This window comes from Amphiprion ocellaris, chromosome 8 (assembly GCF_022539595.1).
Source record: "Amphiprion ocellaris isolate individual 3 ecotype Okinawa chromosome 8, ASM2253959v1, whole genome shotgun sequence".
NCBI lineage: Eukaryota > Metazoa > Chordata > Actinopteri > Pomacentridae > Amphiprion > Amphiprion ocellaris.
The window spans coordinates 36,871,411-36,898,335 of NC_072773.1; the positions used below are offsets into that span (position 1 = coordinate 36,871,411).

General features: G+C 39.0%; 1 protein-coding gene across 2 annotated transcripts; it reads left to right on the forward strand.

The window, feature by feature from the left end:
- Positions 1-78: 78 nt before the first annotated feature.
- Positions 79-26,689, forward strand: l3mbtl1 (L3MBTL histone methyl-lysine binding protein 1). 2 transcript variants are annotated; one of them, XM_023284039.3, is made up of 22 exons: positions 79-224; positions 1,727-1,936; positions 2,124-2,305; positions 5,281-5,407; positions 7,109-7,271; positions 7,355-7,493; positions 8,172-8,220; positions 10,251-10,339; positions 12,324-12,428; positions 12,568-12,703; positions 14,472-14,563; positions 14,963-15,114; positions 17,223-17,299; positions 17,614-17,699; positions 19,641-19,751; positions 20,029-20,170; positions 22,251-22,353; positions 22,489-22,680; positions 22,751-22,800; positions 23,813-23,970; positions 24,050-24,112; positions 25,254-26,689. In XM_023284039.3, exons 2-22 carry the CDS (start codon positions 1,756-1,758, stop codon positions 25,386-25,388), a joined length of 2,532 nt encoding a protein of 843 aa, XP_023139807.1. In that variant the 5' UTR covers positions 79-224; positions 1,727-1,755; the 3' UTR covers positions 25,389-26,689. The 2 variants fall into 2 exon arrangements, with proteins under 2 accessions (XP_023139807.1, XP_023139814.1); XM_023284046.3 differs by having other exon boundaries at positions 22,492-22,680.
- Positions 26,690-26,925: the final 236 nt, after the last annotated feature.

Here is a 26,925-nt window from a genome sequence, read left to right on the forward strand (position 1 = left end):
ATATAATAAACGCTGCTTCATTAAGGGAAGCTGGAATCTGTGTTTGGAGGCAGAAGCTGCAGTTCGCTTTGGGGTTTTTGGTTATTTTAAAGCTTCCATTTGCCGGTGTAATCGATTATTTATCTCTGATCAGTGGAAGTCTTAACACATCAGAGACGCGGTGACTGTACTGTGGGCCCGCGCATGCGCAGTGGGAGCCCCGGAGCCGCAGGAGAGCAGAGCTGGTAAGCCAAAAATTCCTCAAATCTGCAAACACGAATTGATATTCACGTTTATAACTTCCCGATAATTGTAGCGGACATAATTGCATTCCATGGGGTTAAATGTACAACCGGTGGGTTTGTTTTTTTAAATTATTTTCCCCTCCTTAACGTTTACCGTTTTTGGCGTTCCGGATGAAATCAGCCACAAAAGCTTTTCATGTCTAAAATGAAATGATGGCAGCCGGTTAATTGAGCCAGTCGACTTAAATGCGTTTTAATGTGAGCAGCGGTGGAGGTTTTAGTGGAATATCCACCATGCCTGGTGGTGTTAGGAGGTGAAAATGCTCCTCATTCATTAAAGATGTTACCGGAATGGAGGCTTTTTCTCACTAAACGGGATTTTCACTGGAATTAACACAGATTTTTACACATTTTACTTGTTTTTTATTTTCTTGTGCTTCAAGGATTTCACATCCTCCGCCATTTTAACTGAAATGCTGTATTTTTGCGTGTGTGTGGAAATACTGGTGTGTCACCATTAAAGGCTCATTTCACTGGAGGTAATGGATGGTTGTTAAAAAGTTAAACAGGGTCGTGGCTGTTTTGCATCATTTTTTATAAAAGAAATACTATTTATTTTATTTATTTTTATTTATTTTGTTATTTTTGTTATAGTTGGATGAAATTTAAAGTCTTTCTGCTGCATTTTCCCTCATTAATGCCTTATTTGTGCTAAAAGAAAAGCAAGGTTTAAGAGTTTTGTTGACTCGTCCAGAATGACTTGAAAATGATCCATAATTACAGAGAATTAGTCCAGAACGACAAGAAAATTGTCCTAAATGACTCGAAAATTATCCCAGACATAAAAATGATCCAAAATGATGAGAAAAGATCCACGCTGACATAAAACTTGTTGAAAATTACAAGACAATTGTCCAAAATGCGTGAAAACTTGTTCAAAATTACTCGAAAATTGTCCAAAATTACTTGAAAATGATCCGTAATTACAGAAAATTAGTCCAGAAGGACATGAAATTTGTCTTAAATGACTTTAAAATTATCCCAAAAACGAAAATGATCCAAAATGACGAGAGAAGATCCAAGTTGACATAAAACTTTTTGAAAATTACAAGACAATTGTCCAAAATGACAAGAAAATTGTCCAAAATAACTTGAAAATTGTTTAAAATTACTCAAAAATTGTCCAAAAATAATTCATAATTACAAAAAATTAGTCCAGAATGACATGAAATATGTCCTAAATGACTTGAAAATTTTCCCAAAGACACAAAAATTATCCTAAATGATGAGAAAAGATCCAAGCTGACATAAGACTTGTTTAAAATGACTTGAAAATTGTCCAAAATGACTTGAAAATTGTCTAAATTTGGATAAAAAAAATACCCACTACATACTGATTGCATAAAACAACAACTAAAAGCAGCTTAGATTGAGTTAAATAAAATGTTAAAATGGCAGAGAAGCTGATATTTTCTGCTGCTCCTCGTCCTTTTCTTGTCCAGCGCTCCAGCACAAACACCAGGACGCCGTTATGAGTGCCAAAGTGAACATGGAGGCTCCATCCAAAGACCCCGACTGCAGCCCCATGGAGCCGTCGTCCTCGTCTCCTAGCGACACCATCCTCATCTGTGGAGCCGACAGCATGGCCAAGAAGGCCCGACCTCAGACCCATACCACCACCACCACCACCACCACGGCCCTCCTCCTGCCAGGTGAGCTCAGGTCTCCATCAGCATGAACATCCCCTATAGAAAGGATTAACCCTCCTTGATAGTTTTAACATTTACTGCTCTTCAACACTGAGTCACTATCAGTTTAATTTGGCTTTTTTGGTAAGAATTATTTTTAGTCAAAGAAGAAACTAAAAGCTAATGAATCTGAAATCATAACCGTTTTTAGGTCCTGGCCATCAGAAGGTGGAGGTGACTCCAGCTGTTGCCGTGGGAACCCCAGGTAAAGGCGGCAGGGCCAATGAGATGGCCACGCCTGCCCTGACAGCACAGGTGGGCGGAGCTTGTAGCATTGTCCACGTCCTGGAGTGGAAGGAGGGGATGGCCATCTTACCCAGTAGCAACCTCAAGGTACAGAGATGGTTCTGGATCAAACATGTGTTCCAGCTAGGAAAGTCAGATATCAGCTTTTTTGCCGATAACCAATATGCCGATAGTGTCCAACTCTCAATTTCCAATTCCGATATCAACCGATTGGGATATATGTGGGCTATTTAACTAATTTTAGGTAACATCACATATCTCCTGTGGTGGAATTACCACATCATGCCTCATTTTATTGTGATGCAGCATTGGATGCATTCTCAGATGTAAACATTGTCTGCAAAATAAGGAAATTACTTCAACTTAAATTATGGGGAAAAAATGACATATTTATGTTTTTTTAATTGTCTCAAACAACAGTTCACACTCTCCCTCTGTACCTCTCTCTATGAGTAAATGCCAGCGAAATTGACCGGTATTACATTTTTATGCCAATATCAGGCCGATAATATCGGTAGGTCGATATTATCGGACATCCCTAGTTGCAGCCCAACTAGCTGCTGTGTGCTCCGTACACTACTGTCACATTTCTACTCACTGTGGGCTCTTTTTTCACTGCAGTATGAACTTCTTCATGGAAACAGAACAACCACGACTGGAAATGGAGAACATTTAAAGATGCCCTCTGTGTAGCATAAAAAATATATAATGCCATCAATCATAAAAAAGAAAAAAATCTTTATTTCATTTTATTAACCCTTATTGAACCAGGACAAAATCCCACTGAGATTAAGAACCTCTGGCCAAGATAGCCAGCAGCAAATTAGGGATGCCTGATAATATCGACCCACCGATATTACTGGGCCGATATCGGCATGAAAAAATGTAATATGGGTCAATGTCATTGTCATTTTTTTTTTTTTTGCCTGTCATGAAAACTGATAAAATAATGAATGGATTTCACCGACATTTACCGACTCATAGAGAGAGGGAGTGTGTGAACTGTTGTTTGGCATTTTTTTCCATAACTTCAGTTGAAGTAGTTTTCTTATTTTGCAGACAATGTTTACATCTGAGAATGCATCCAATGGAGCATCACAATAAAATGAGGCCTGATGTGTTAATTCCATCACAGGAGATATGTGATGTTACCTAAAATTAGTTAAATAGCCCACAGATATCAGTATCGGTTGATATCAGAATCGGAAATTGAGAGTTGGACGATATCGGCATATCAGTTATCGGCAAAAAAGCCAATATCGGACATCACCACAGTAAATAGTCACAAAATAACACCAGTAAAACACAACTAAAACACCAGTAAATGTGATTTAACTGTGTCATTTTGAAACTGTGCTCATGAAAATGAAATTTCTTTGATTTGTTTTACAAAACATGGAATCAGCATGTACAACATTTTTCTAAGTGTCCATGTGTCACCAGTGTTGGAAAAAAAAGAATATTCTTCATACTAAAGATATTTAACTACACAGCTTGCAGTACAGCCCAGTTGCACCAAAAAGTCCCTGAATTTTTATCACTTGACTGTTGGTCGAAGCTGAGTCAGTTCTGGTGTCCTGGTTGCACCGAGGAGCGCCAAATTTTTAGTTTTTTTACAGAATTCAGTTAGAGCAGATGATTTATTTTTGATTATTTTTTATTGGAGACATATAGAATAAAGTACATTTGATGAAAAATTGTATTTTTAGACTTAGATTTGATGAATTTTCCAACATAATGGTGCATCGTAGGCGAGTATTTCAAGAACTGTCAGAAAGTTGAAAAGGTTTTTGCAGGTTTCCGTCCTGATAAATGTTGTTTTATGGGGAGCAGTTTTTTCAAATGAAAGCAAACCAGTTAGTTTGGAGTTCAGAGGGTTTAAAAAGAGAAAAATAATCAGAACAATATTTCACTAAACTCCTGAATCTTTAACCCTTCTGTTGTCCTCATTTATGGCACCAAAAAATATAGTTTCCTGTCTGAAAAAAATCTAAAAATTCAGCAAAAAAAATTCCCCAAATTTCTGAAAATTTGCAAAAACTTCAAGAAGAAAATTCCAATAATTCCTTAAAAGTTTCCCTTAAAAGTTTTATTTTAAGAAATCCCCCAGGTTTGGCAAGAAAATTCTTGTAAATATTTTCAAAAAAAGAGTAAAAATCTTCCAAAAAAATCCTAAAAATATCTAAAGTGATTCCATATATATCAGTAAAACTTCTAATATTTTCCTTAAGAACATTCACATAAAAATAAACCAAAATCCAGAGAAATTCGCTGGATTTTGGTTGATTTTTTTGTGAATGTTCTTAAGAAACATTTTTTTAACATTTCTTTTTTTTCCACCAAAAAATGTTAAAGATGTTTTTTGTTTTGTTTTGTGTCATTTGTCTGATTTTTGTCATTTTGTGTCTCATTTTTGTTTTTTTTTTGTTTGGCTAGCTTTTGTCATTTCTCTCATGGTTTAGTCATTTTTTCTCATTTTTGTTATTTTGTCTAATTTTTGTCATATTTTGTCTTTTTTGTCATTTGTCTCATGTTTTTGTTGTCACATTTCCCAAAAATGTTGAAAATGTGGACAAGTTTCATTGTGAAAAATGTTTTTTTTCCCACATTTTCAAACTTTAAAACAGTTCAATTTGAAATCCAAAAATCCCCCAAATTTGGCAAAAAAATAAAAATCTTGTAAATATTTTCAAATATTTTTTGCGAATGTTCTTAAAGAACATTTTTAAAATTTGTTTTTTCTCACCAAAAAATGTTTAAAGATTTCACAAAAATGTTGAAAATGCGGACATCAGAAGTTTCACTGTGAAAATGTATTTTTTCCCCACATTTTAAAACTTTAAAACGGGTCAATTTTGACCCGCAGGACGACACCAGAGTTAAAAGGATCACATTTAATCCTCCAGACTCTTAAAGAATCTGGATTGAGCATGAAGACATCAGGAAACACTCCTACACTTCCTAATTGCGTGCTGAGTTGTTTGAGGAGAACGTGGAGGAACATCAGGACTCGTTCTGACAGATGGTCCACTCAGCCGTGTGTTTGTGTGTCTGTTTTGTAGTTCTGTGTGAGTGACGTAGGAACGCTGAGCACACTGATCACCCCGGGGACGACCGGCGGCACCGCTGAACCAGCAGCCGGGACTTCTGGGAGATCCACTGATGCAGAAAACACTCCAGACAAGCAAGGTAGAGTCACGGTTACATAAGGATGGAGCAGCAGCAGGATCTGAACGCTAAATAAAAAACAGCTAGCAGCACTCACAGCCTTTTTAAATATCATCTATTACTACTATAGGAACTACCGTATTATCTACTATATTATCTATCTATCTATCTGTCTGTCTGTCCGTCCGTCCGTCCGTCCGTCCATCCATCCATCCATCCATCTAACTATCTATCTATCTATCTATCTATCTATAGTCTGTCTATCTATAGTCTATCTATAGTCTATCTATCTATAGTCTGTCTATCTATCATATCATCTATATTGGAAAAAAAAGAAGATTATTCATACTATAGATATTTAACTACACTGACTGTCCATTGACTGTTGGTCGAAGCTGAGTCAGTTGTGGTGTCCTGGTTGCACTGAGGAGTGCCAAATTTTTAGCTTTTTACAGAATTTGGTTAGAGCAGACGATTTATTTTTGATTAATTTTTCATTGAGGTGTGTAGAATAAAATACTTTTCCCACAGGTGGTGGATCTAGTGGAACAAATGGAGAGTTTACCTAGTGTAGATATTTGACCGCTTACATTTTTAATTTCTTTCCATGCTCTATGTAAACACTGCCTGCAGTTCAACCCAGTTCAGCTGAACTGAATTTCTTTCATGTGGTCCCAGTAGAATCATTAATGACTTCACAGCTGCACTGAAGAGTTTATTTATCTGTTCAGTGCAAGCCGTTTATTTTTGAGGAATTATGAAAAGAGACGTTGAATTGAAGGATTTCAATTAAATATCACAGCTTTAAGCTTCAGATGAGTAGTTGACTGTCAGGAAGCTGAGCGCTGATGATTCCTTCTGTTTTTACAGTTTCAGACTCTGATAAACGGTCCGGTTTCTGTTAAAGATAACTGACAATGGGTTTCTGCAGGGTTAAAGACTGCTAGACGTTCTGCTCTGACGTCTGAAGCATCTCACAGCATAGCATGCCCTTTACAAAGATCAGCCATGTGTGTGTGTGTGTGTGTGTGTGTGTGTGTGTGTGTGTGTGTGTGTGTGTGTGTGTGTGTGTGTGTGTGTGTGTGTGTTAAGTAGAAATGAGCAATAATTGCATCAGCTGCAGCCGAGCGTCTCTTGACAAGTGAAGAGGATACAGCTGTGGATCTGAGTTAAAAATATCCATCAGGCCGCATTCAGACATTTGGAGAAATCTGATTCTAACTAAAAAACTGATTTAAAAAAAAAAAAAACAAGACAGAAATGAAATAAAGATCATTTAACCCTCCTGTTGTCCTCATTTACAGGCACCAAAAAAATCATTTCCTTCCTTTCCTTCCAAAAAATCCTAAAAATATCTAAAGTGATTCCATATATATCAGTAAAACTTCTAATATTTTCTTTAAGAACATTCACATAAAAATCAACCAAAATCCAGTGAAATTTGCTGCATTTTGGTTGATTTTTTTGTGAATGTTCTTAAGAAACATTTTTAAAATTTCTTTTTTCCACCAAAAAATATTCATAGATTTCCTAAAAATGATGAAAATGTGGACATGAGAAGTTTCATTGTGAAAATATATATTTTTCCCACATTTTCAAACTTTAAACCGGGTCAATTTGACCCACAGGACGACACGAGGGTTAAAGACGCTTCATAGTTTTAGAATTAGACTTCAGTTTTCAACCTGTCCTCTGTTTTCAACTCTATTGCTAATATTCCAGATGTGTCAGCTGCCATCAGCGCTGTGAGAGCTGCAGCTGTGGAGCCGGAGAGGTTAGTGCCCGTCAAGCAGGAAGTCCAGGTCGGACCTGGACAGCAGAACCACGATCCCAGAGCTCCGAGGAGCTACACCGAGGAGCTCCGCAGGGACCCGATCGCTGACAAGTAGGCTCAGAACGTCTGCTTCATCTCTATGCATCTCTGCAGACACTCATCATCTCACCAACATCTGTCCTGTTTCTCCTCAGGAGGAGCATCGGGGTGGAGAAGGTTCCAGCAGGCGGCAGAGTCTCCTCCTTCAACCCCGACCACCTGAAGCCCATGAGGAAGAGGAAGAGGAAGGAGTACCTGAGTCCGTCTGAGGAGGACTCTGACATCGAGGGGACGGTGGAGCAGCTTTGTTTCTTTAAACTTCGTTATGCAGCCGTGCTTGATTTCTGTCACATTTTAGTGTTTAACCCTCGTGTCGTCCTGCAGGTCAAATTGATCCGTTTTAAAGTTTGAAAATGTAGAGAAAAAAAAAATTCACAGTGAAACTTCTGATGTCCACATTTTCAACATTTTTGGGAAATCTTTGAACATTTTTTGGTAGAAAAAAAGAAACGTTAAAAATGTTACTTAAGAACATTCAGAAAAAAATCTACCAAAATCCAGCAAAATTCACTGGATTTCGGTTGATTTTTTTCTGAATGTTCTTAAAGAAAATATTAGAAGTTTTACTGATATATATGGAATCACTTTAGACATTTTTAGGATTTTTTTTGGAAGATTTTTGCTCATTTTTTGAAAATATTTACAAGAATTTTCTTGCCAAATTTGGGGAATTTTTTTAAAATTAAACTTTTAAGGGAAACTTTTAGGGAATTATTGGAATTTTCTTCCTGAAGGTTTTGCAAATTTTCATAAATTTGGGGAATTTTTTTGCAGAATTTTTGGATTTTTTTTCAGACAAGGAAACAATGTTTTTTTGTGCCATAAATGAGGAAGGACAACAGGAGGGTTAAAAGAAGCCATCAGATGTCTGATAATTCTGTTCTGATCTGGCGACTCCTTTGTGTTCTTCAGGATGAGAAGATGGATGATTCTAAAGTAGACAGTCGACACATCAGAGGAGGTTGGACTGATCGTTTAATTTGTCTTTTTGTTGGTCTCATGTCATTTTTCATGTTTTTTGCCATCATTTCCATCCATTATCTACACCTGCTTTATCCTGTAGAGAGTCTTTAGAGGTGTGGGTGCATCACAGGGTGAACACAAAGAGACACACAACTATGCTTAAAGTTTGTACGTCAGGGGTGTCGAACTCATTTTAGTTCAGGGGCCACATACAACCACATTTGATCTCAAGTGGGTCGGACCAGTAAAATCAATTATAAGTTGAACATGGTCTGTTTTATTGGTATAAATGCTAAACACTCATTTAGCCAAAGCAGAAAACAATCAAAAATAATATATAACAGTGGATAAACAATACATTACATCACATTTTATTGTCCTAAATAGCAAATAAATAGCAAAAATATAGAATGAATTAGAATGAAAATGAGTAAATGAGCTCATTTGAAGCTTTCTTTCAAATAAATCCAATCAGAGTATATTTAAATTAAGTGTGTTTTCAGATACTAATGTGTGAATCGTGTTTTTTCTGCTAAACGAGGTCCCATCAGTTCATCACGTGTTGTCTCTGCTGGTCTATAAATCTCTTTCCGACAGCTTTCTGCTGCAGGTAGATGAGGATAAAGTGGATGTCTGTCTGTGTTTGTGTTAATGTACAGCATTTACAGATCCTCCTCCCTGTGGGTTTCTGATTCCAGGTCTAATTTCTGGTCTGTCTGAACGTGTCTCTGTTGTGTGATTCTAACTCTGATGAGGCGTTATTCCAAAGAGCGTTAGCAGCAGAAGATAAGCTTCTCATTCAGTGCTTTATTTTGTGTCTGGGTCTGGTTTTTGAAGCGTTCTCGAGACACGATGCTGCTGGTTTTTCAGTCGGCAGGTTTCTTTTGATGGTTCTCAGAGGATTTTGTCTGGGAGGTTTAAAGGATTCAGGATCAGCTCATACCAAATAAACAAGGAAGTAAAAAAGCATTTTAACCATTCAGACAAACAGCAGGAATCCTTCCACTGTGAGGTTTTCCTGGCAGAACTGTGGGAAGTGTTTCAACAGTTGTTTGAGTTTCAAAATGTCTGATGTTAGTTTATTAGAATCTATCTATCTATCTATCTATCTATCTATCTATCTATCTATCTATCTATCTATCTATCTATCTATCTATCTATCTATCTATCTATCTATCTATCTATCTATCTATCTATCTATCTATCTATCTATCTATCTATCTATCTATCTATCTATCTATCTATCTATCTATCTATCTATCTATCAATGACACTGAAAAACACACATTTAGGATTTTATGGTTTCTTAATCAAAGGAAATAATCCTGTCGTTATCACATTCTCATCTGTACATTCTGTCACTCTTGTATTTCTGTTGAGTTTCATCTTATAAATCTTTATATAGTTTTATTTTAGTTTAGTTTCATCTATTTTACACCCTAACTTTCTGTGTTCTCTTATTGTTTTTACCTTATTGAATCTCCAGCTGCTGGAACAACTTCATTTCCCTCCAGGCAATAATAAAGGCATCTAAATCTGTCAGCCTACAGGACGAGGCTTTTTCTATCATTATGTTTCTTATTCCAATATTACAAATAGCTGTCAGTGTAGAGTTGAGCTGGTGTGCTCCAGCTGCAGAGTTATGGTTGAAGAAAAAGGCAAGAACTTCATCAATCTGCCGATTCTAAAGAAACCGACTGTGTAGTTTCATTTTAAAGCTCATTTTAAGGCAGGAAAAGATCATTTTTAATTAAAGAAAAGCATCTAAATATGTCACTTTGATACACTAATTTGATGAATTTGAAGCCGTTTAATCAATGACCAGAGAAAGACTTTAACATCTTTGTATTGTAGGTCACATATAGAGTTTGAGGACTGTTTGAATTTATAGGTCAGACTGTAATATTTCACTGTAAGACTACAGGAGCACCTTTAACAACTTCTTTTCTGCTTCCACATATGTGTCTCCCTCCCTTCAGACCTGTTTAGTCATGTCTTGCTGTAGATTAACTGGTGTTTCTGGTGAAGGTGGAGACAGTAAGACGGAGCAGTGGACGTGGACTCAGTATCTGGAGGAAAGCAAGACTGTCGCTGCTCCCAACAAGCTTTTCCAGGAGGTGAGTTTGACTTTCAGACTCAGAACAGCCTGGACTTTTACTTCTGCTTGTTTTACTGCAACACAGAGTCCAACTGACTGAGAGCAGATTAATCCTCCTGTTGTCTTTATTTATGGGCACTAAAACATATAGTTTCCTTGTCTGAAAAAATACAAAAATTCAGCAAAAAAATTCCACTAATTTCTGAAAATTTCCAAAACCTTCAGGAAGAAAATTCCAAGAATTCCTTAAAAGTTTTATTTTAGAAAATCACCCAAATGTGGCAAGAAAATTCTTGTAAATATTTTCAAAAAATAAGTAAAAAATCTTCCAAAGAAATCCAAAATATCTAAAGTGATTCCATATATATCAGTAAAACTTCTAATATTTTCTTTAAAACATTCACATAAAAATCAACCAAAATCCAGTGAAATTCGCTGGATTTTGGTTGATTTTTATGTGAATGTTCTTAAAGAAACATTTTTAACATTTCTTTTTTTCCACCAAAAAATGTTCAAAGATTTCCCCAAAATGTTGAAAATGTGGACATCAGAAGTTTCACTATGAAAATTTTTTTCCCCCACATTTTCAAACTTTAAAACGGGTCAGTTTGACCCACAGGACGACATGAGGGTTAAAGCAGCTAAAGACATAATTTGTGCTTTTATTCTTTGATTTGATATAATGTTACAGTTTTTCTCAGTCGCTTTGGTTCATTTCTCAGATCAGAATTGAAATTGTCAAAACTACTTGTTCAATCTTCACATCATCGAATCACTTGTGCACATCAAAAAAGCAGTTTCTCATTTCTTTGAACAAGTTGTAAATGCTTTGGTTCATCCATGAAATGATTCTGTCCAATTCTCTGCTGTTTCCTCCATAATCAGCTGCTTCTGTCATGTTGATCTAAATGTATTCTAATGGGTCTCTGTTGAATATTCTCACCCTCCACAACATCTAGGCATTAGTTCATCACATCAGTCTTTACATGCAGAATGGTTGAACAAGTTGTCAGAATATGTCAGGATGTTTCTATACATTTCCATTAGACTTTTTTTATATATCTGTCCTGAGTTGGTAAATTGCTCCCAGGTGAATCTTGACTTTCTCTAATGAAGGGAAATGTGTGAAGAGTTTGGGTTTTCTGAAATCGCTGAAAGACACAAGAGAAGATATTCATGATGTGAATGAGAATTTGTGTCCAACAGACAGGAATGTCAGGAGGAGTAGGAAGACTGGACTGGAATTCCTACAGCTGCACGGACAGTTTTCCCTCAGGAGATTGTCCTATGTTCATATTTCTACTTCTGTTTTTTCTTTGTGCTATGCAGCGCTGTTTTCCTTTCTGTATCACAATGACATGGTCTGTCAACTAATTACAACACAAACAGAAAAAGTCTAAAGGTGAATCTTGTCCAGTCTCTTGGAATCAATCTCCCACATTCACTAAGGTGGAACTTACAATTTACAAAAACTGTCATCAGAACTTTATCCAAAGTTTCCATCAGAACATCCCTCCAGAGAACAGTTAGAAGGACACCATGACTCAGCAATCTGACTGTCTGATCCACACAATGACACCAGGACTTTTCATTCTGATCCACTGACATGTTCATTGACACAGATATTTACTTTGGAGAGATGAACTAAGGATTTTCAGCCAGAGAGTCTTAAGCAGGTAATCCATGATGTTTTGCTGTTTGTACGAATTGTTTTGAGAAATGCACTGTTTTGCAAATGTCGAGGATGATTTGAGAAATGTACCAAAGCGACTGAGAAAAACTGTAAATGAGTCATTTAATTTTCAAACCCATCTTTTTGCAGCACATGTTCTGCAGACGCCTGAGAGGAAAAACATAAAAACTTCATCTCTTCTGGTCCATTTCCAGCGGTTTTATCTTTCCTCTGTTCTTTGCTGTGATCTAATTTCTCCACAAGGCTCTTTTGTGTTCACTTTATTCTCTTCTCTGAAACATTTGCTGTTTTTTTTGCTCCTCATTTTCAGTCCCAGAGAGTCCCCACAGTGAAGAACGGCTTCAAACAGGGGATGAAGCTGGAAGGCATCGACCCGCAGCATCCCTCCATGTACTTCGTCCTGACTGTGGCTGAGGTGAGTCCATTAAGGTGCTCAACGGCTGCTCATGTCCAGGCGAGTTTGTTCCGGCTAGAAAAATCACAGTTTGCTCGTGGACCAGCGGATCTCTCAGGTGTCGGCTCCGGTTTCCCTCATGTCTCGTATTTCTCTGCAGGTCTGTGGTTACCGGCTGAGGCTCCATTTCGACGGCTACTCCGACTGCCACGACTTCTGGGTGAACGCCAACTCGCCCGACATCCACCCGGCAGGCTGGTGTGAAAGCACAGGACACAAACTACACACTCCCAAAGGTCAGAGGTGACGACACGCCAGCACCACCTCCACCTACCGATGCCTTGTCAATCATCAACTCTGAACAAATCGTTTAAAATGTTCCTCACTGTAATAGATAAATCCATAAGTGAACTCTTGGTTTGGATTTTACAGGAAACTCTGTGCAGGACTGTTTCTTTTAGCAGAGTTTAACCCTCTGAACTCTTGGTCCGGCCACATTTCTTCTCACTCTGGACTAATTTTTTCCTCGATGGAAACAGAACCAGCATGACTAGAAGTAGAGAGAACTCAAAAATGTTTTCTGTGGAGTTTAACAAATCTATAATGCCAGAAATCATTTTTTTAAAAAAAAGAAAGAAAAATGAAATTTCTTTGCAAAAATTGAAAAATCCAGGAATTTAAAATGTGTAACGTTTCCTATCTGCATGATTTTTATTGATTTATTGATTTATTTTTATTTGTTTCCGTACTGATATAGCTCTTCTGTGTAAACACAGCCTGCAGTTCATTCAAAAATTAAAATATTTTTTAAAAAATGAATAAATTGTTATTTTAATTTTAATTGTTATGATAAAAAACAATAACAATAATAACAACAATAATAACAACAACAACAACAATAATAATAATAATAATAATAATAATAATAATAATAATAATAATAATAATTATTATTATTATTATTATTATTATTATTATTATTATTATTATTATTATTATTATTATAATAATAATAATAATAATAATAATAATAATCATAATAATAATAATAATAATAATAATAATTATTATTATTATTATTATTATTATTATTATTATTATTGTTGTTGTTGTTGTTGTTGTTATTGTTATTATTATATTATAGCTTTTCAGTTGCCTAATCTGGTGTAAAATATATGCTTTTTGTTAATTTTCAAGTGAGTCATATAGAATAAAGAGATTTTGGGGAAAAAAATCATGATTTTAAGCTTAGATTTATGTCATTTTCCAGACATAACCAAAAGCAAAAACAAATGATCGGCTCAAGGACAGTCAGAAATAGTTGAAAATCTGACAATTTCTTTGTTTTTACAGTTTCTGGATGTGATAAATGGTGTAAATTTTAAATTTTTTTATAATGATAACATGCTTTTCAAACCTTAGTGGGTTTAGAGGTCTAAACCTTTAAACTCTGTGTTATTTAAAAATAAAATCTACCTGAGAAACCGTCCCCAAAGGCCAAAATGATCGGTTCTATACACGAGAGACACGTTTTTTAGAACATATTCCTCCCATCCCATGCCAAATGAGATTGGAGAAATTTCAACAAAAAATGTTATTTTCACTTCTTCCGAATTAAAACAGTAAATTAGTCTGTGAGCCAGTAAACGCTGATCTCAAAGTGTAATACAAGAGAAATTAGCACCACAACACACGACAAACATTGTGGGAATAGCAAGACTTCTTTGCTGAATCAACCTTTAAAAACAATCTCGATTGGTTCCATTTTAACTACCAAATCCAGATACAAGGAGCTCCAGAGTAGAGATGCTGAGTGTTAATTAGTTTTGATTGTTTGAAGTGCTGGAAGGTGGGTTTTGCTTGCCTTCAGAGCAAGGTGACCTTTTCCTTCCTGTTTCTCGTATTTTCTCTGAGCCTGGCTGACTGTCTCCTGGCGTTTTTACATCTAGACAGGAGAGTCGTCTGTTCTAACTCTCTAAGAATGTTTACCAAAATGTTAATCTGTTCTTATAAACGCTCCAAAAATCTGTTAATTTCCTCCCTGTGTTTCTGTGTGTCCTGCAGGCTGTAAAGAGGAGGAGTTTACCTGGACCAACTACCTGAGGATGACTAAAGCACAAGTGGCTCCCAAAGAAGTGTTTGCGAGTCCCGGCAGGGTAACACTTTAATATACGGTAGTTTTATTAAACTCAAACATGGATGGATGAGGGCTGGAAAAACTCCAACATCAGGGAGAAGCAGTTGTAATAAAGCACCTCTTTCAGAAAGCAAAGTTTCTACTCTCTAAGTATTGAATATTGATTTGTAGATCATAGATTGTGGTGATTCTCATTTTGCAAAGTCGAACCTGAAGTCCTTTTTGATTTCTGTCTCCTAGAGTTTAATTATCTCATCTGAGGGCATCATAAAATATACGTCTAAATATCATCATTCAGTCTGTCATTTGTTCAATAGTTCGTAAATCAATGAAAATATGAAATCAGTCCAGCAGGAGTGTTAATTTTTCATTTATCTACTGGTTTAGGTGGTGTGTGATACGTTTTCTTTCCGTTTAGATTGATGTAAAGTGTGGTTTCGAGACGGGAATGAAGCTGGAGGCCGTCGACCGCATGAATCCATCCCTCATCTGCGTAGCAACCGTCACCGACGTGGTGGACGACCGCTTCCTGGTTCATTTTGACAACTGGGACGACACGTACGACTACTGGTGAGCATCTTATCTGGTGCACGAGTTTTTGATTTTTACCATTTTTGATTCAGTCATTCTTTTTTTTGTCATTGTTTAACCCTCTGAACCTCACAACCCAGCAGCGGTTAAAATGACACCATTTATCAGAGCCAGAAGCTGTAAAAACACAGAGAATCATCAGATTTTCAACTTTCTGACAGTCCTTGAACTACTCATCTGTGGCACGTCTGAATTCTTTCTACTTCTAGTCATGGTTCTGCTGTTTTCGTAGAGAATTTTAGCCCATTCCTCGAGGACGATGGTCTCCAGCTCAGCAATGTTCTCAGGTCTATGTGCTGCAGCAGCTTTCTTCAGATCCACCACAGATTCTCCATTGGGTTTCAGTCTGGAGGTTGTGATGTCCACTCTACAACCTTCCAGGCTTTTTTCTCCAACCAGGCCTTTGTTGGTTCTGATGTGTGTTTGGGGTCACTGTCTTGCTGGAACGTCCAATTAGCTTCAACTTTTTCACGGACTGAGTGACGTTCTTGTCCAGAATATCCTGGTACTTCCTGAATCCATGGTGCCTTCAACACGTTGGAGATTCCTGGTTCCATTAGAAGCAGAACAACCCCACAGCATCCCAGATCCACCACCATGCTCCACAGTAGGCAGGGTTTTCTTCTCCTCGTTCTTCCTCCCAGACATTCCTCTGATCCATAAGACCAAAGAGCTCTAGTTTGGTCTCATCAGTCCATAGAACCGTCTCCCAGAACTTCTGTGGCTTTGATAGGTTGGTTCTAGCAGACTGGAGAACATTGTTCTTGTGGTGTGTCTTCAGAAGCGGTGTCCGTCTAGGGGATCTGGCATTAAGCCCTTCAGCATGGAATGTGTCCACAGAAACATCAGTTCCTCTTCCAGCCAGATCTTCCTGCAGGTCCTTGGCAGTCAGCCTGGGGTTCTTGTCCATCTGTCTCCAGGAATCTTGATGTTCTCGCTGATAGCTTCTTTTTTCCACCAGGACCATGTAGTGTAGCCACAGTAGCGGTGGCTTTGAACTTACCAATGATGCTTCCAACAGAGTCTCTGGGAACATTCTAGAGCTTGGAGATCTTCTTGGACCCATTTTCTTTCTGGTGCAAAGCAGCTATCTCCTCTCTAGACTTCAGGAACGTCTCTCCGATCTGAACCATGGTGCTGCTAGAGGCATATGGGGAGTTTTGACCCAAAGTGAAGCCATTATATAGACCTGAGTATTACTCAATGTTTCGCATGTGTCACCGTTGGATTCATCTCCAAATGTAGACATGCAGGTGGATGGATTAGAGTTGTACTGCAGTTATCTGTATTTACCAGCACTGTTTATAGGGCGTGGAATCATTCTGCCGCCTGCTTTTTGTCAATAAGTTGAAATTTTGGATGGATTATGAATTAAATCTTGAATTTTGCTTTGGTATTATATTTCAATAAACTAACTGTTCACCTCTGATATGATTTAGTCGCCTGCAGCTGGAATGTTGCTCATTTTGCCAGAATGTCAAAAATGTCAGAGAGGTTGAATAGTTTTGCAGACAGCTGTGGGAACAAAAACCACTCAGAAACTGCTGGAGTTCAGGAGGTTAATGAACTTATTTTTACATGCTGTTTGTGTAGACTCCCTTAACTGTTTTTTTTTCTCTTGTGATATTATTTTGGGTCAGTTGTTCTCAACCTAACTGTCAAACTTCAACCCATGAGCAGCTAAATAGCTGGAAATACCTGTGTGGTTTTGCAGGATCTTTAAGGCAAAGCAAATTTATTTATATCACACTTTTATACCCAAAGGCAGCCGAAAGAGAACGTTTAAGGCCAACAAACGCCCACAGAATTGCTAACAAACAAATTTGATTTAAAAGAAAATTAATTTGATGGTAAACATGTAGGTCTTTAGCTTGAATTTGAAAGTAGTCTTTGCTCGTCTGGGGGTTTGTTCTCCATTTGAACGGCATAAAGGCATCATGTTTAGTCCTGACTCTTTATGAGATGAACCATTTTCTTCAGCAGCTAATTGATTTGTCATTTCTTGCACACATTCATAACTTCAAATGTTGCTCATTCATCATCTGAAATAAACTCTGGATGTCGTTCCTGTTTGTTCTGATCTCCAGGTGTGACGCCAGCAGTCCGTACATTCACCCGATTGGCTGGTGCCAGGAGAGGAACCTCCCTCTAACGCCACCCCAAGGTGACCAGTGTGTTTCCTGTTAATCAGTAGTTTCAGCATGTTAAAGGCAATAACACGGCTCATAAACCTCCAAAGCAGCTCTGCCTAGTTACCCCTCATGTCCTCAGCGTCGTCCTTTTGCTCCTTTTCACTTCTATGCTGGCAAATCTATGCAAATGTACACATGTGAGTGGAATTTATACGCAAACAATGTTTAAAATAGGTTTCTCACTATGCACTGTCACAAAGATTAGCACCGATTACAGATAAGAAACACACAGTGTAAGCTTTGGTACGGCATGTTCAGGATGAATGTTTGTGTTTGCATCCACCAGATTACCCAGACCAGGGCCGGTTCTCATGGTCTCTGTACCTGGAGGAGACCGGATCCAAGGCAGTGGCTGCTGACGCCTTCAAAGTGGTGAGAAGAACACTCAGAATTTTATTATTGTATTCACAGTCCTTCACAGCATAAAGAGCCTGAAAACAAAGAAGCAATTTAAAATCAGAGCACAGCCGGCTGTATCAGCTTCTCACATCAGGAATCACAGTCTGGTAGCTTTATTTGAAACCTTCAGCCTCCAGACAAAACAAAGCACTGCTAAGTGGAGCTTCTGAGCAGGAATCTAAGGTGAAACCAAGAAATTACTGATTAGCTTTGAAGGTACAGTTTAGGTGTGAACATTTTATACCATATCCTATACATACAGTCATGGAAAAGATGATCAGACCACCTTGTTTTCTTCAATTTCTTGTTCATTTTAATGCCTGGTAGCACTAAAGGTCCATTTTTTTGGACAAATATAACGATAACAATAAAAACAGTTGATAAGAGTTGAATTTCAGAGCTGATATCAGACATTTTTCATGGTTTTCTTGATAATAACCAAAATCCCTTCAGTTCTTCCATCAGTAGCTATTGCATTGTTCTGCCAGAAACAGCTTTTAGGATTCCATGTTTTCTTTTCTGTTTTCATCAAAAACAACAAAAATAAGACACCAAATGACAAAAATGAGACCAAAAAATGAGACACCAAATGGCAAAAACAACAGAAAAAGGATTCCATGTTTATTTTTCTGTCTGTTTTAGTCCCATGATCCATACAGGAGTTAGTACTGATTCATAACCATTGTTTCTGATGACTGCATCCATGCATCTTGGCTGTTCTCCACCAGCTTCTGACATTGTTCTGCTGTCACAGCAGCCCATTCCTGTTGCACTAATTCTAACTAACCTGCTTTGTTTTTGGGCTTGTGGTTCTCCATTTAGTGTTTGATGATTTTCCACAGGTTTTCAGTTGGATTTAGATCTGGTGATTGAGCAACCAAGGCATGGTTCCTATGTTGTGTCCATTTTTTGTCGTGTTCATTGTATTTTTCAGGTAATATACCTTTAGTGGTACCATTCATTGAAATGAACGAGAAATTGAAGAAAACAAGGGTGGTCTAATAATTTTTTCCATGACTGTATATTCCTGGCTTCACAAAGTTCAAGAAGAGTTGAAGTAGGTGAGGTGAATGATGATGTTCCTGGTATTTCAACTTTTCAGCATGATTGTTAGGTAAATCCTTTGACCTGATGTCTCAACCAGAGAATTTGATTCCTTTTCTCATGTTCTTGAACTAAAAGCATCACAACAGAAGTACTTCACAGTAGGGAGAGACAGATTACCAGCCTGACCAATTAGTGTGGCCGTTATTTGGCATTTTCCCGATTATCTGTATTTTCATTGGCCAGAGGAGACCATTTAATCACTCCTATTTCTGTTTTACATATTCAGTTCTAGTCACCCTTAACCCTCGTGTCGTCCTGTGGGTCAAATTGACTCATTTTAAAGTTTGAAAATGTGGAAAAAATATATATTTTCACAGTGAAACTTCTGATGTCCACATTTTCATCATTTTTGGGAAATCTTTGAACATTTTTTGGTAGAAAAAAGAAATGTTAAAAGTGTTTCTTAAGAACATTCACAAAAATATTTACTAGAATTCTCTTGCCAAATTTAGGGAATTTGTATTTTTTTTTTTTTTTTAAATAAAATTTTTAAGGGAAACTTTTAAGGAATTATTGGAATTTTCAGAAATTTGGGAATTTTTTTGCTGAATTTTTTTCAGACAAGGAAACAATATTTTTTGGTGCCCATAAATGAGGACAACAGGAGGGTTGTGTAGTTGTTGAGAGGATGTGTAGTTGTTGGGGAAGGCCTTCAGGAATGGAAGAACTAAATGTTCTCACATCTTATCAGCTTTTCCTTTACACCACAGAACACAATAGAAATGGATTTTCACCATGTAGAACCTTGACGTGGAATATGTTTGACATGTTCATAGCAGCTGAATTTAAATCATCCTTTGTCTCCAGCGGGCGGCCCACAGCTTCCAGCCTCAGATGAAACTGGAGGCTGTAGACAAGAGAAGTCCTGGTCTGATCAGAGTGGCCACGGTGGAGGAAGTGGAGACTCATCGCATTAAGGTAATAACTGCATGTTTGTGTGTGTTATGAAGATTCTGCTCTTATATGTGTGTGATATTGTTTAATATTTTCTGCGGCTCCCTCAGGTCCATTACAGCTTTAACTGAGTACTTTTCTTCACTAATGGTTTTGATGGACCCTCTGGAACAAGAGCTGTAATATACATTTTTAAATCAGCTCAGGATCCATTTATACCGGCTGAGCTGTGTGGGCTGTGAGTGAATATGTGTGGTCAGTGTGGATATGTGTTGCAGCTCAGCGTCTGCTCTCGGTTCAGGTCCATTACGACGGCTGGAGTCACGTCTACAATGAGTGGATGGACTCGGACCACCCAGACGTCCATCCGGCAGGCTGGTGTGAGGCGACCGGTCACCCGCTGAAAGTTCCCCCACGGGACGGCAAAATACAGCAACTACATGGTAGCAAATAGCTTCATTAAAACTATTGTTATTGATTCTTAGCTTTAAATCAGAGCAGCAGTAAATATTATGTGTGCTGACCAGCTTTTGTTTCCCAAATGATTGGTTAAATTTCACTGCTGGAGTGACATGTAAATAACAGTTTGATGTTTTTTTCAAAACTATGCTGTACAAAGCCCTATTGGTCTATATACCACTTGTTACAGGAGATTTAATTAACATTACACTGTATGTATGTAGATATAAGTTGTGATCAAAAAGTTCCAGGACTCTGTCAGGATGACAAAACCAACAACAAAACCAATGTTACATGTGTTTATAAAATATGTCACGCATGGTCTGCGATAAGCACTGAATGTCCTGAACTGTGTCAAACACCAACCATTCAACTTGAGTTAGATTCTGATAAAGAGGTAGAAGTTGCACAGAGGCAAATCTAGTGAGTAGATGAAGTGGAGAACGACACTTGTGCTGTATTGTTAAATAAGATGTGTGAAATCGCTGTGCTGTGACAACACAGTTCAGTCTTTATGTGTTTTATTTTCCCTTTGACACTCTAATGCTACATGTCCACTAAATCCATTGTTCCTGCATGTAAACGGGTCGCATCTGAAAATCTCCCGCTTCATGGGCGTGTCCTTGAGGCCAGTAGCCAGTGTTCAACTCCTGCTTCCTTCTTCTCCAACTCTCCTGCCCCTGATTGGACAAACGACTCGACTCAGGAGCTGTCTGATCCTGGATTTCAAGCCGGACTAACATGGCAGCTCGGTCGCAAACTTTCTCTTTTATTACAAAAACAGTTCATTCGTCCGTCTGTCCGTCCGTCCGTCCGTCCGTCCGTCCGTCCGTCCGTCCGTCCGTCCGTCCGTCCATCGTCTTCTGCTTATCCGGGTCGTGGAGGCACGACCAGATGTCCAGACGTCCCTCCCCAACACTTTCCAGCTCTTCCTGGGGGATCCCGAGGCGTTCCCAGGCCAGACCAGATATATAATCCCTCCAGCAGGTTCTGGGTCTACCCTGGGGTCTCCTCCTCGGTGGAAAACCTCCAAAGGAAGTCTCCCTGGAGTATCTGAATCAGATGTCCAAACCACCTCAGCTGGTTCCTTTAGAGGTGAAGGATCAGCAGCTCTACTCTTATCTCCCTCCGGATGTCTGAGCTTCTCCCCCTATCTCTAAGGCTGAGTCCAGCCACCCTATGGAGGAAGCTCATTCCTACCACTTGTATCCATGATCTCATTCTTTGAGTCACTACCCAGAGCTCATGACCATAGGTGAGGGTTGGAACGGAGATGGATGAAAGTTTTGTGATGTGTCGGCCCTCCGCACGCCGCATCAAATTTACATAAAGTAGAAGTCGAGTCTACTTTATGTAAATGAGCTGCAGGGAGACGCACCGGATCACAGCTTAAAACGTAGACAATGAATAGGATGCTAGAAATTGCCAGATCTAGTGGACAAGTACCTTGAGATGTTACAGTTGAACTGTACCTTACTGAGGGGATTCATTCTTTGTGCACAATCATGTAAATGCTGAAGAAAATGCTTAGATTGTTCCTGGTGCTCCTGACCTGAAGCACCTCGTTGTGTAAACTTCAGGTTCTTCCTCATCTCACCGCCAGTGATAATCCTCCAGTAACGATCCACTGGATGTTTTCTTGTCAGCTTTTGTTTGCGATCCATGAAGAAATTGCAAATCTGCACCTAGCAGTGATCACAATAACATATTAGTAACACTGGTCCTTTTGTTGATTGGACAGTAGTCTCCATTTGCCAGCTAACTGTGCAGAACATAATGGAGAAAGACCTGAACAGCCGTACTGCAGTCTAAATCCTTGGCATAGCTTTGACATGTAGTGTTCAGGGTGGTAAATTGCTGCTTGAAGGTTGCCGTTGTTGCAAACATGAAGATAGTGGACAGGAAGGACGAAGCCACCTGAAATGCGCAACCAATGGAGGGCTTATTCCCACTGTCTACATCCTGTATGAGTCAGACTAATATCATGCGACATCCTGCGCAACGTGCACAGTCTTGGAAGTTTTCGATCAACCCTCACACCCCTCTGTATTTCCGTGTCCGTAGGCGTGAGGGACCCTCCTGCTACCGGCCAGTCCACCTACCCCTCCTCTGTTCCCTGTAAACCCATCAGCCACCCCAGAACCAACAAGTACAGCTTCCACAACAGGTGAGCACACAACCTGACTCTCACCCCGTGATCTAATGTCTGATTTAAACCCCACTTTAGAAGATATTTCTGATGTAACGTGTGCATTGGACTCAGTTTTCTGTCTGTTGGTAAAGTGGAGCTCTATCTCTGGAGCAGGAAGTGTCCGACTCCCGGTTGTGATGGTTCGGGTCATGTGACCGGTCGTTTCACCGCCCATCACTGCATATCCGGCTGCCCGTTGGCCGAGCGTAACCAGGGCAGGCTGAAGGCCGACCTGTCCGACTCGGAGTGCAGGAGGAACCTTTTCTTCGGCCAGAGGACCAAGAAGACTCACTACCGTGGCAGGTAAAGGTGTGTGGACGAAGGTGTGCAGGTTTGCTTTGGTCTCAAACTGATGTTTTACTTCTGTTTTCAGGATTGGTCGTCCTCCCAAATACAGGAAGAACCAGCAAAGAGACTACCAGAGTAAGTTTTCTAAACGCAGCATCTGGATATGACTGGGATGCATTTACCTGACAAGATAGTCCAGTAATTAAACTAGTCCAGGGGGGTGCAACATGTGGCCCATGGGCCAAAAGAGGTCCTCCAGAGGGTCTAATCCGGCCCTCAAAGTGTAAAAATTCCAGAGAAGACATTAACTGCAGATTGTAAATTTAGTAAAACTATAAATTTAAAATAATTTCTAGACCATGACAAGTTGTTATGAACTAAAGTGCTAAATTGTTAATTGTTCTTTTGTCATTTTGTGTCTTGTTTTTGTAGTATTTTGTCTTGTTTTTGTTGTTTTTTTGTCTGATTTTGCCATTTGTCGCATGTTTTTGTCGTTTCTTGTCTTTATCGTTTTTGTGTTTCCTTTTTCTCTCGCTTGTGGTTTTTGTCTTGCTTTTGTCATTTTGTGTTTTGCTTTATTCGTTGTTTTGTGTAACATTTTTCTTGTTTTGTGAGTTTTTTTGCCTAGTTTGTGTTGTGTGTCTATTTTTTGTCGTTTTGTTTCTCACTTTCGTCACGTTTTGTCTTGTCATTTATGTAATTCTTTGTCTCGTTTTTGTTGTGTGTCCATTTTTTCGTGGCTTTGTAACTTTTTCTAAAACTTTTTGTCTCTTTTTTGCTGTTTCGTGTCATTTGTCTCATTTTTTGTCATTTTGCTTCTCATTATTGTCATGTTTTTTGTATTCTTTTGTGTCTCACTTTTGTCGTTTCATTATAAAGTAAAACACATCATTTCACAGCATTAAATCATAAAATCAAATGTAAATATAAAACAAGACAATAATAAAAATGACAACATATATGCAAAATGTGGGAGGTAAATGAAATGAAATAAAAACCAGTAAAATAGAGTAAATATGGTCAGGAAAGTGCAGGTCAGCAGCATTAGAACCATTAAAGTGACGCTGTGTGTTCAGGTTTTCAGGAGTCTGATGGGGAAGCTGTTTCTCACCTCCACTGCTGGTTTTGTGTGATTATTCATCCTCAGACATGTCCTCAGAGGGAGTGTATCCGTCGCTGTTCATGTCGGCTCTGAGCGGTCAGTCGGACCGGACTCTGTCTCTCTGCTGGGAGCAGCACTGTAAGCTGCTGCCCGGCGTTCAGGGGATTCATGCCAGCCAGGTGGCAGCGTGGAGCGTGGAAGAGGTGAGCAGCTTACCTTCCTGTCTGCTTGTCTTCTTTTAATCTGATTTCTCTGGTCTGATAAAGAATGTCCGTGCTGCAGGTCTTCAGATTTGTCCAGAATCTGATCGGCTGTGAAGAACAGGCTCGGCTCTTCAAAGAAGAGGTGAGATTATCAGAGTGTGTCAATTAAACGCACACAAGGACACAAATAGACTCTCAGGCATTCAGAAGTCTGAAACAATTCCTTTACATTTACTCTTGAACTTGCATGAAGCATGAAGTGTCTGCTTGCTCAGAACACATGCGTATTTCTGCACATTTATATGACTTCAATTCTAGCAGGCTCCCTGTAGTTACACATATTATTGAACTGCTATGTGAAGCTCTGTTTCACACAAAAGGATCTTTCGTTTAACTTCCACCTTTTAGCATTAGTCCAAACTTCTGTGGCTATGTTGTGTACGACTTTTCTCTGGTTTCGTTCAGCTGAAAATAAAGAAACACATCAGTGTAGCACGGCTGCATACTGCAGGAGCCACCTGAATAACTTATGTAGAAAACATTAATTTCCACTCGAACTTGCGTGAAACACTTTTTTTTCCCCTCCTTGCTAATCAAAATGATATTTTGCCCAGGTAGCTCATCTGGTTGATGTTTATGGTTGGGCGACCCATAAACAGGAGCTATAGTCGGGTTAGATTCCCACTCATGGCCCTTTGCTGCAGGTCTTCCCCCCATTCATCACCCCTGCTTTCCTGTCTGCCTCTCAACTAAACCTGTCAAAAATGGCCAAAAAAATAACTTTATGCATAATGTTGATGTGTAATATGTTCAATAGAAAATCTGACTTTTAAATTTTATCTTTTGTAAATGCAGTGACTGAAACTGTTTGGTTGGAAATCATACCAAACTGTGAATCCTGAACAGTTTATATGTGTAAAACTAGCATTAGTTAGACTTCTCATAATATTACGGTGCATATAAAGGTTGCTACGGTAACGTAGCTGATGAAGCAATGAGTGACATTTGAGTTGTCACAGGAGAATAAATAAAAGTTTTTTACTGTGCAGCGTTACGTCTGCATCTCTCTGCCAACTGTCACTATTCTTCCTCTTTGCTGATGATGCTGATACTGTTGTTATATCGCCTAATTACGGCATATTTGCATCTGAAAGGTAAACAATTACCAGGTAACACTAACTGTAAGGCATATGGCAGGTAGTGTCAGGATTCAGAAAGTTACCGACGGCCTCAACCTGCCGCCTCCACCTCCACTCACACCGCCGCTGTTTGCGTCCCTCCAGATGATCGACGGGGAGGCGTTCCTGCTGCTCACCCAAACCGACATCGTGAAGATCATGAGCATCAAGCTGGGTCCCGCCCTCAAGATCTCCAACGCCATCCTCATGTTCAAGAGCACAGACGAGGGACTCAAGTGATCCCGCCCGTCGCTCGCCAGGAGCCCATCATCATGTGCCAAATTCATCCTGTTGCAGGGGAAAAGACCCTGAACCCTTTTTCATGTGTTTGGTGTCCTGTACCCATCAGAGAGAGGGAGGGGGGGAGGCGAGGAAATGGGAAAATCCAGATATTTTGGGTGGAATAATGGCAGAATCTTGTATAGTTGACAAATTGATGGACAAATCTGAGTTCAGTATCAGGGTTCGGTTATTACCGTACGTTGCCGGCCACAGTGTGCTCGGCTAATAAACCTCAAGTAAGTACATTTCCAGCCACATATTTTCATGTTGAATTTGAATGATAAGCCTTGTTGTTAAAGGTTCTGCATCAGTTTAGAGAGGACATCTCAAAGAAGGAAAAAAAACGGATTCTTTTAAAGACATCTGTTGGTTTTCCTGCTACCCAGATTTAGACAAAATGAAGAGAATATGCCGGAAAAATCCAGAAATACTGGATGAACTCATGGGAATTGAGGAAAACAAAAAAACTAAGAGATGGGACTGGACAGGGGGAAATGTAGGGAAGAAGTCAGAGGAGTTAAATGCAGTAAGTGAGGCTCCTGCAAGCTTCACGTTTTGTGCAATAAAGAAGAGTAACACTAATATTACAGCTCCTTATATTTATCAGACAAACTGTTGCACTGTGACAGTATAACGTAGGAAATAAGCTGCTTTATTTAGACCGTTGGAAAAAGGAATGCGGCAGAATTTCAGGATCTTTATGAAGCTATTTTTGTTTTCTGCCTCAAAATGTGAAAAGTCAAGTGACAGAGGAGCTGTACTGTTTAAAATGGACATAAACGCCACAGTTTTTAATCTCTATATGCAAAAGGTCTGAAATTATTTTTTAGCAAATCTTAATAGAAGAAAAGGACTCTTTGCATTGGCATTTTAGCACAACTGTGAAACCCAAATGATGATATTCCCACACTTGGTCACTAGAGAGTGCAAAAATCTACATTTTTGGCATTATAAACACGTATTTGGTCTCTAGCCGATGGAGCTCTGTGCTGTTTACATGTGATGGAAACTCCATTCAGACTGTGTTCACCCAGATGTTTACACTTTATGTCAGAGTTGGTTTTAAAAAGATAAATCTACTGTATGGAGTTGACATTATGAGATGAAAGTCAAATGTTTTAAGGGCTCTTGGAATCTCAAATATGACTTCTTTGTGTGTCTCTCTGGTGGGCTTCTTGTGTGCGTGTCAAGATAATCTTGGGTCACAAACGTCATTCAATCCATAAGAATGAATAAACGTCCAAAGCTGTCTCGTCTGATTGATGCCTCTGTGTCCTGACTCATTAGCGAGGGATCACTAACGCTGCATTTCCTGCACTCTGTGCGGGTGTTGTGTGCATTGTACTATTGACTATAAACTTACTTTGCTTATATCACATCCCCCCTATTGACCATATTGTCGTCAACAGTCATCCGTGGGGGTGAAAGCTCCTTCCACGCCCTTCCTGCCTGAACTGCTTATCTTCTTGTTCCATTGCAGATACCAGAAAACGGG

Excerpts from the sequence above, each read along its gene's own strand:
- l3mbtl1 (XM_023284039.3), top strand. The coding sequence starts at position 1,756 with ATGAGTGCCAAAGTGAACATGGAGGCTCCATCCAAAGACCCCGACTGC. Across the intron at positions 1,937-2,123 it reads CACGGCCCTCCTCCTGCCAG|GTCCTGGCCATCAGAAGGTG; the intron begins GTGAGCTCAGGT and ends AACCGTTTTTAG. Across the intron at positions 15,115-17,222 it reads GACGACACGTACGACTACTG|GTGTGACGCCAGCAGTCCGT; the intron begins GTGAGCATCTTA and ends TCTGATCTCCAG.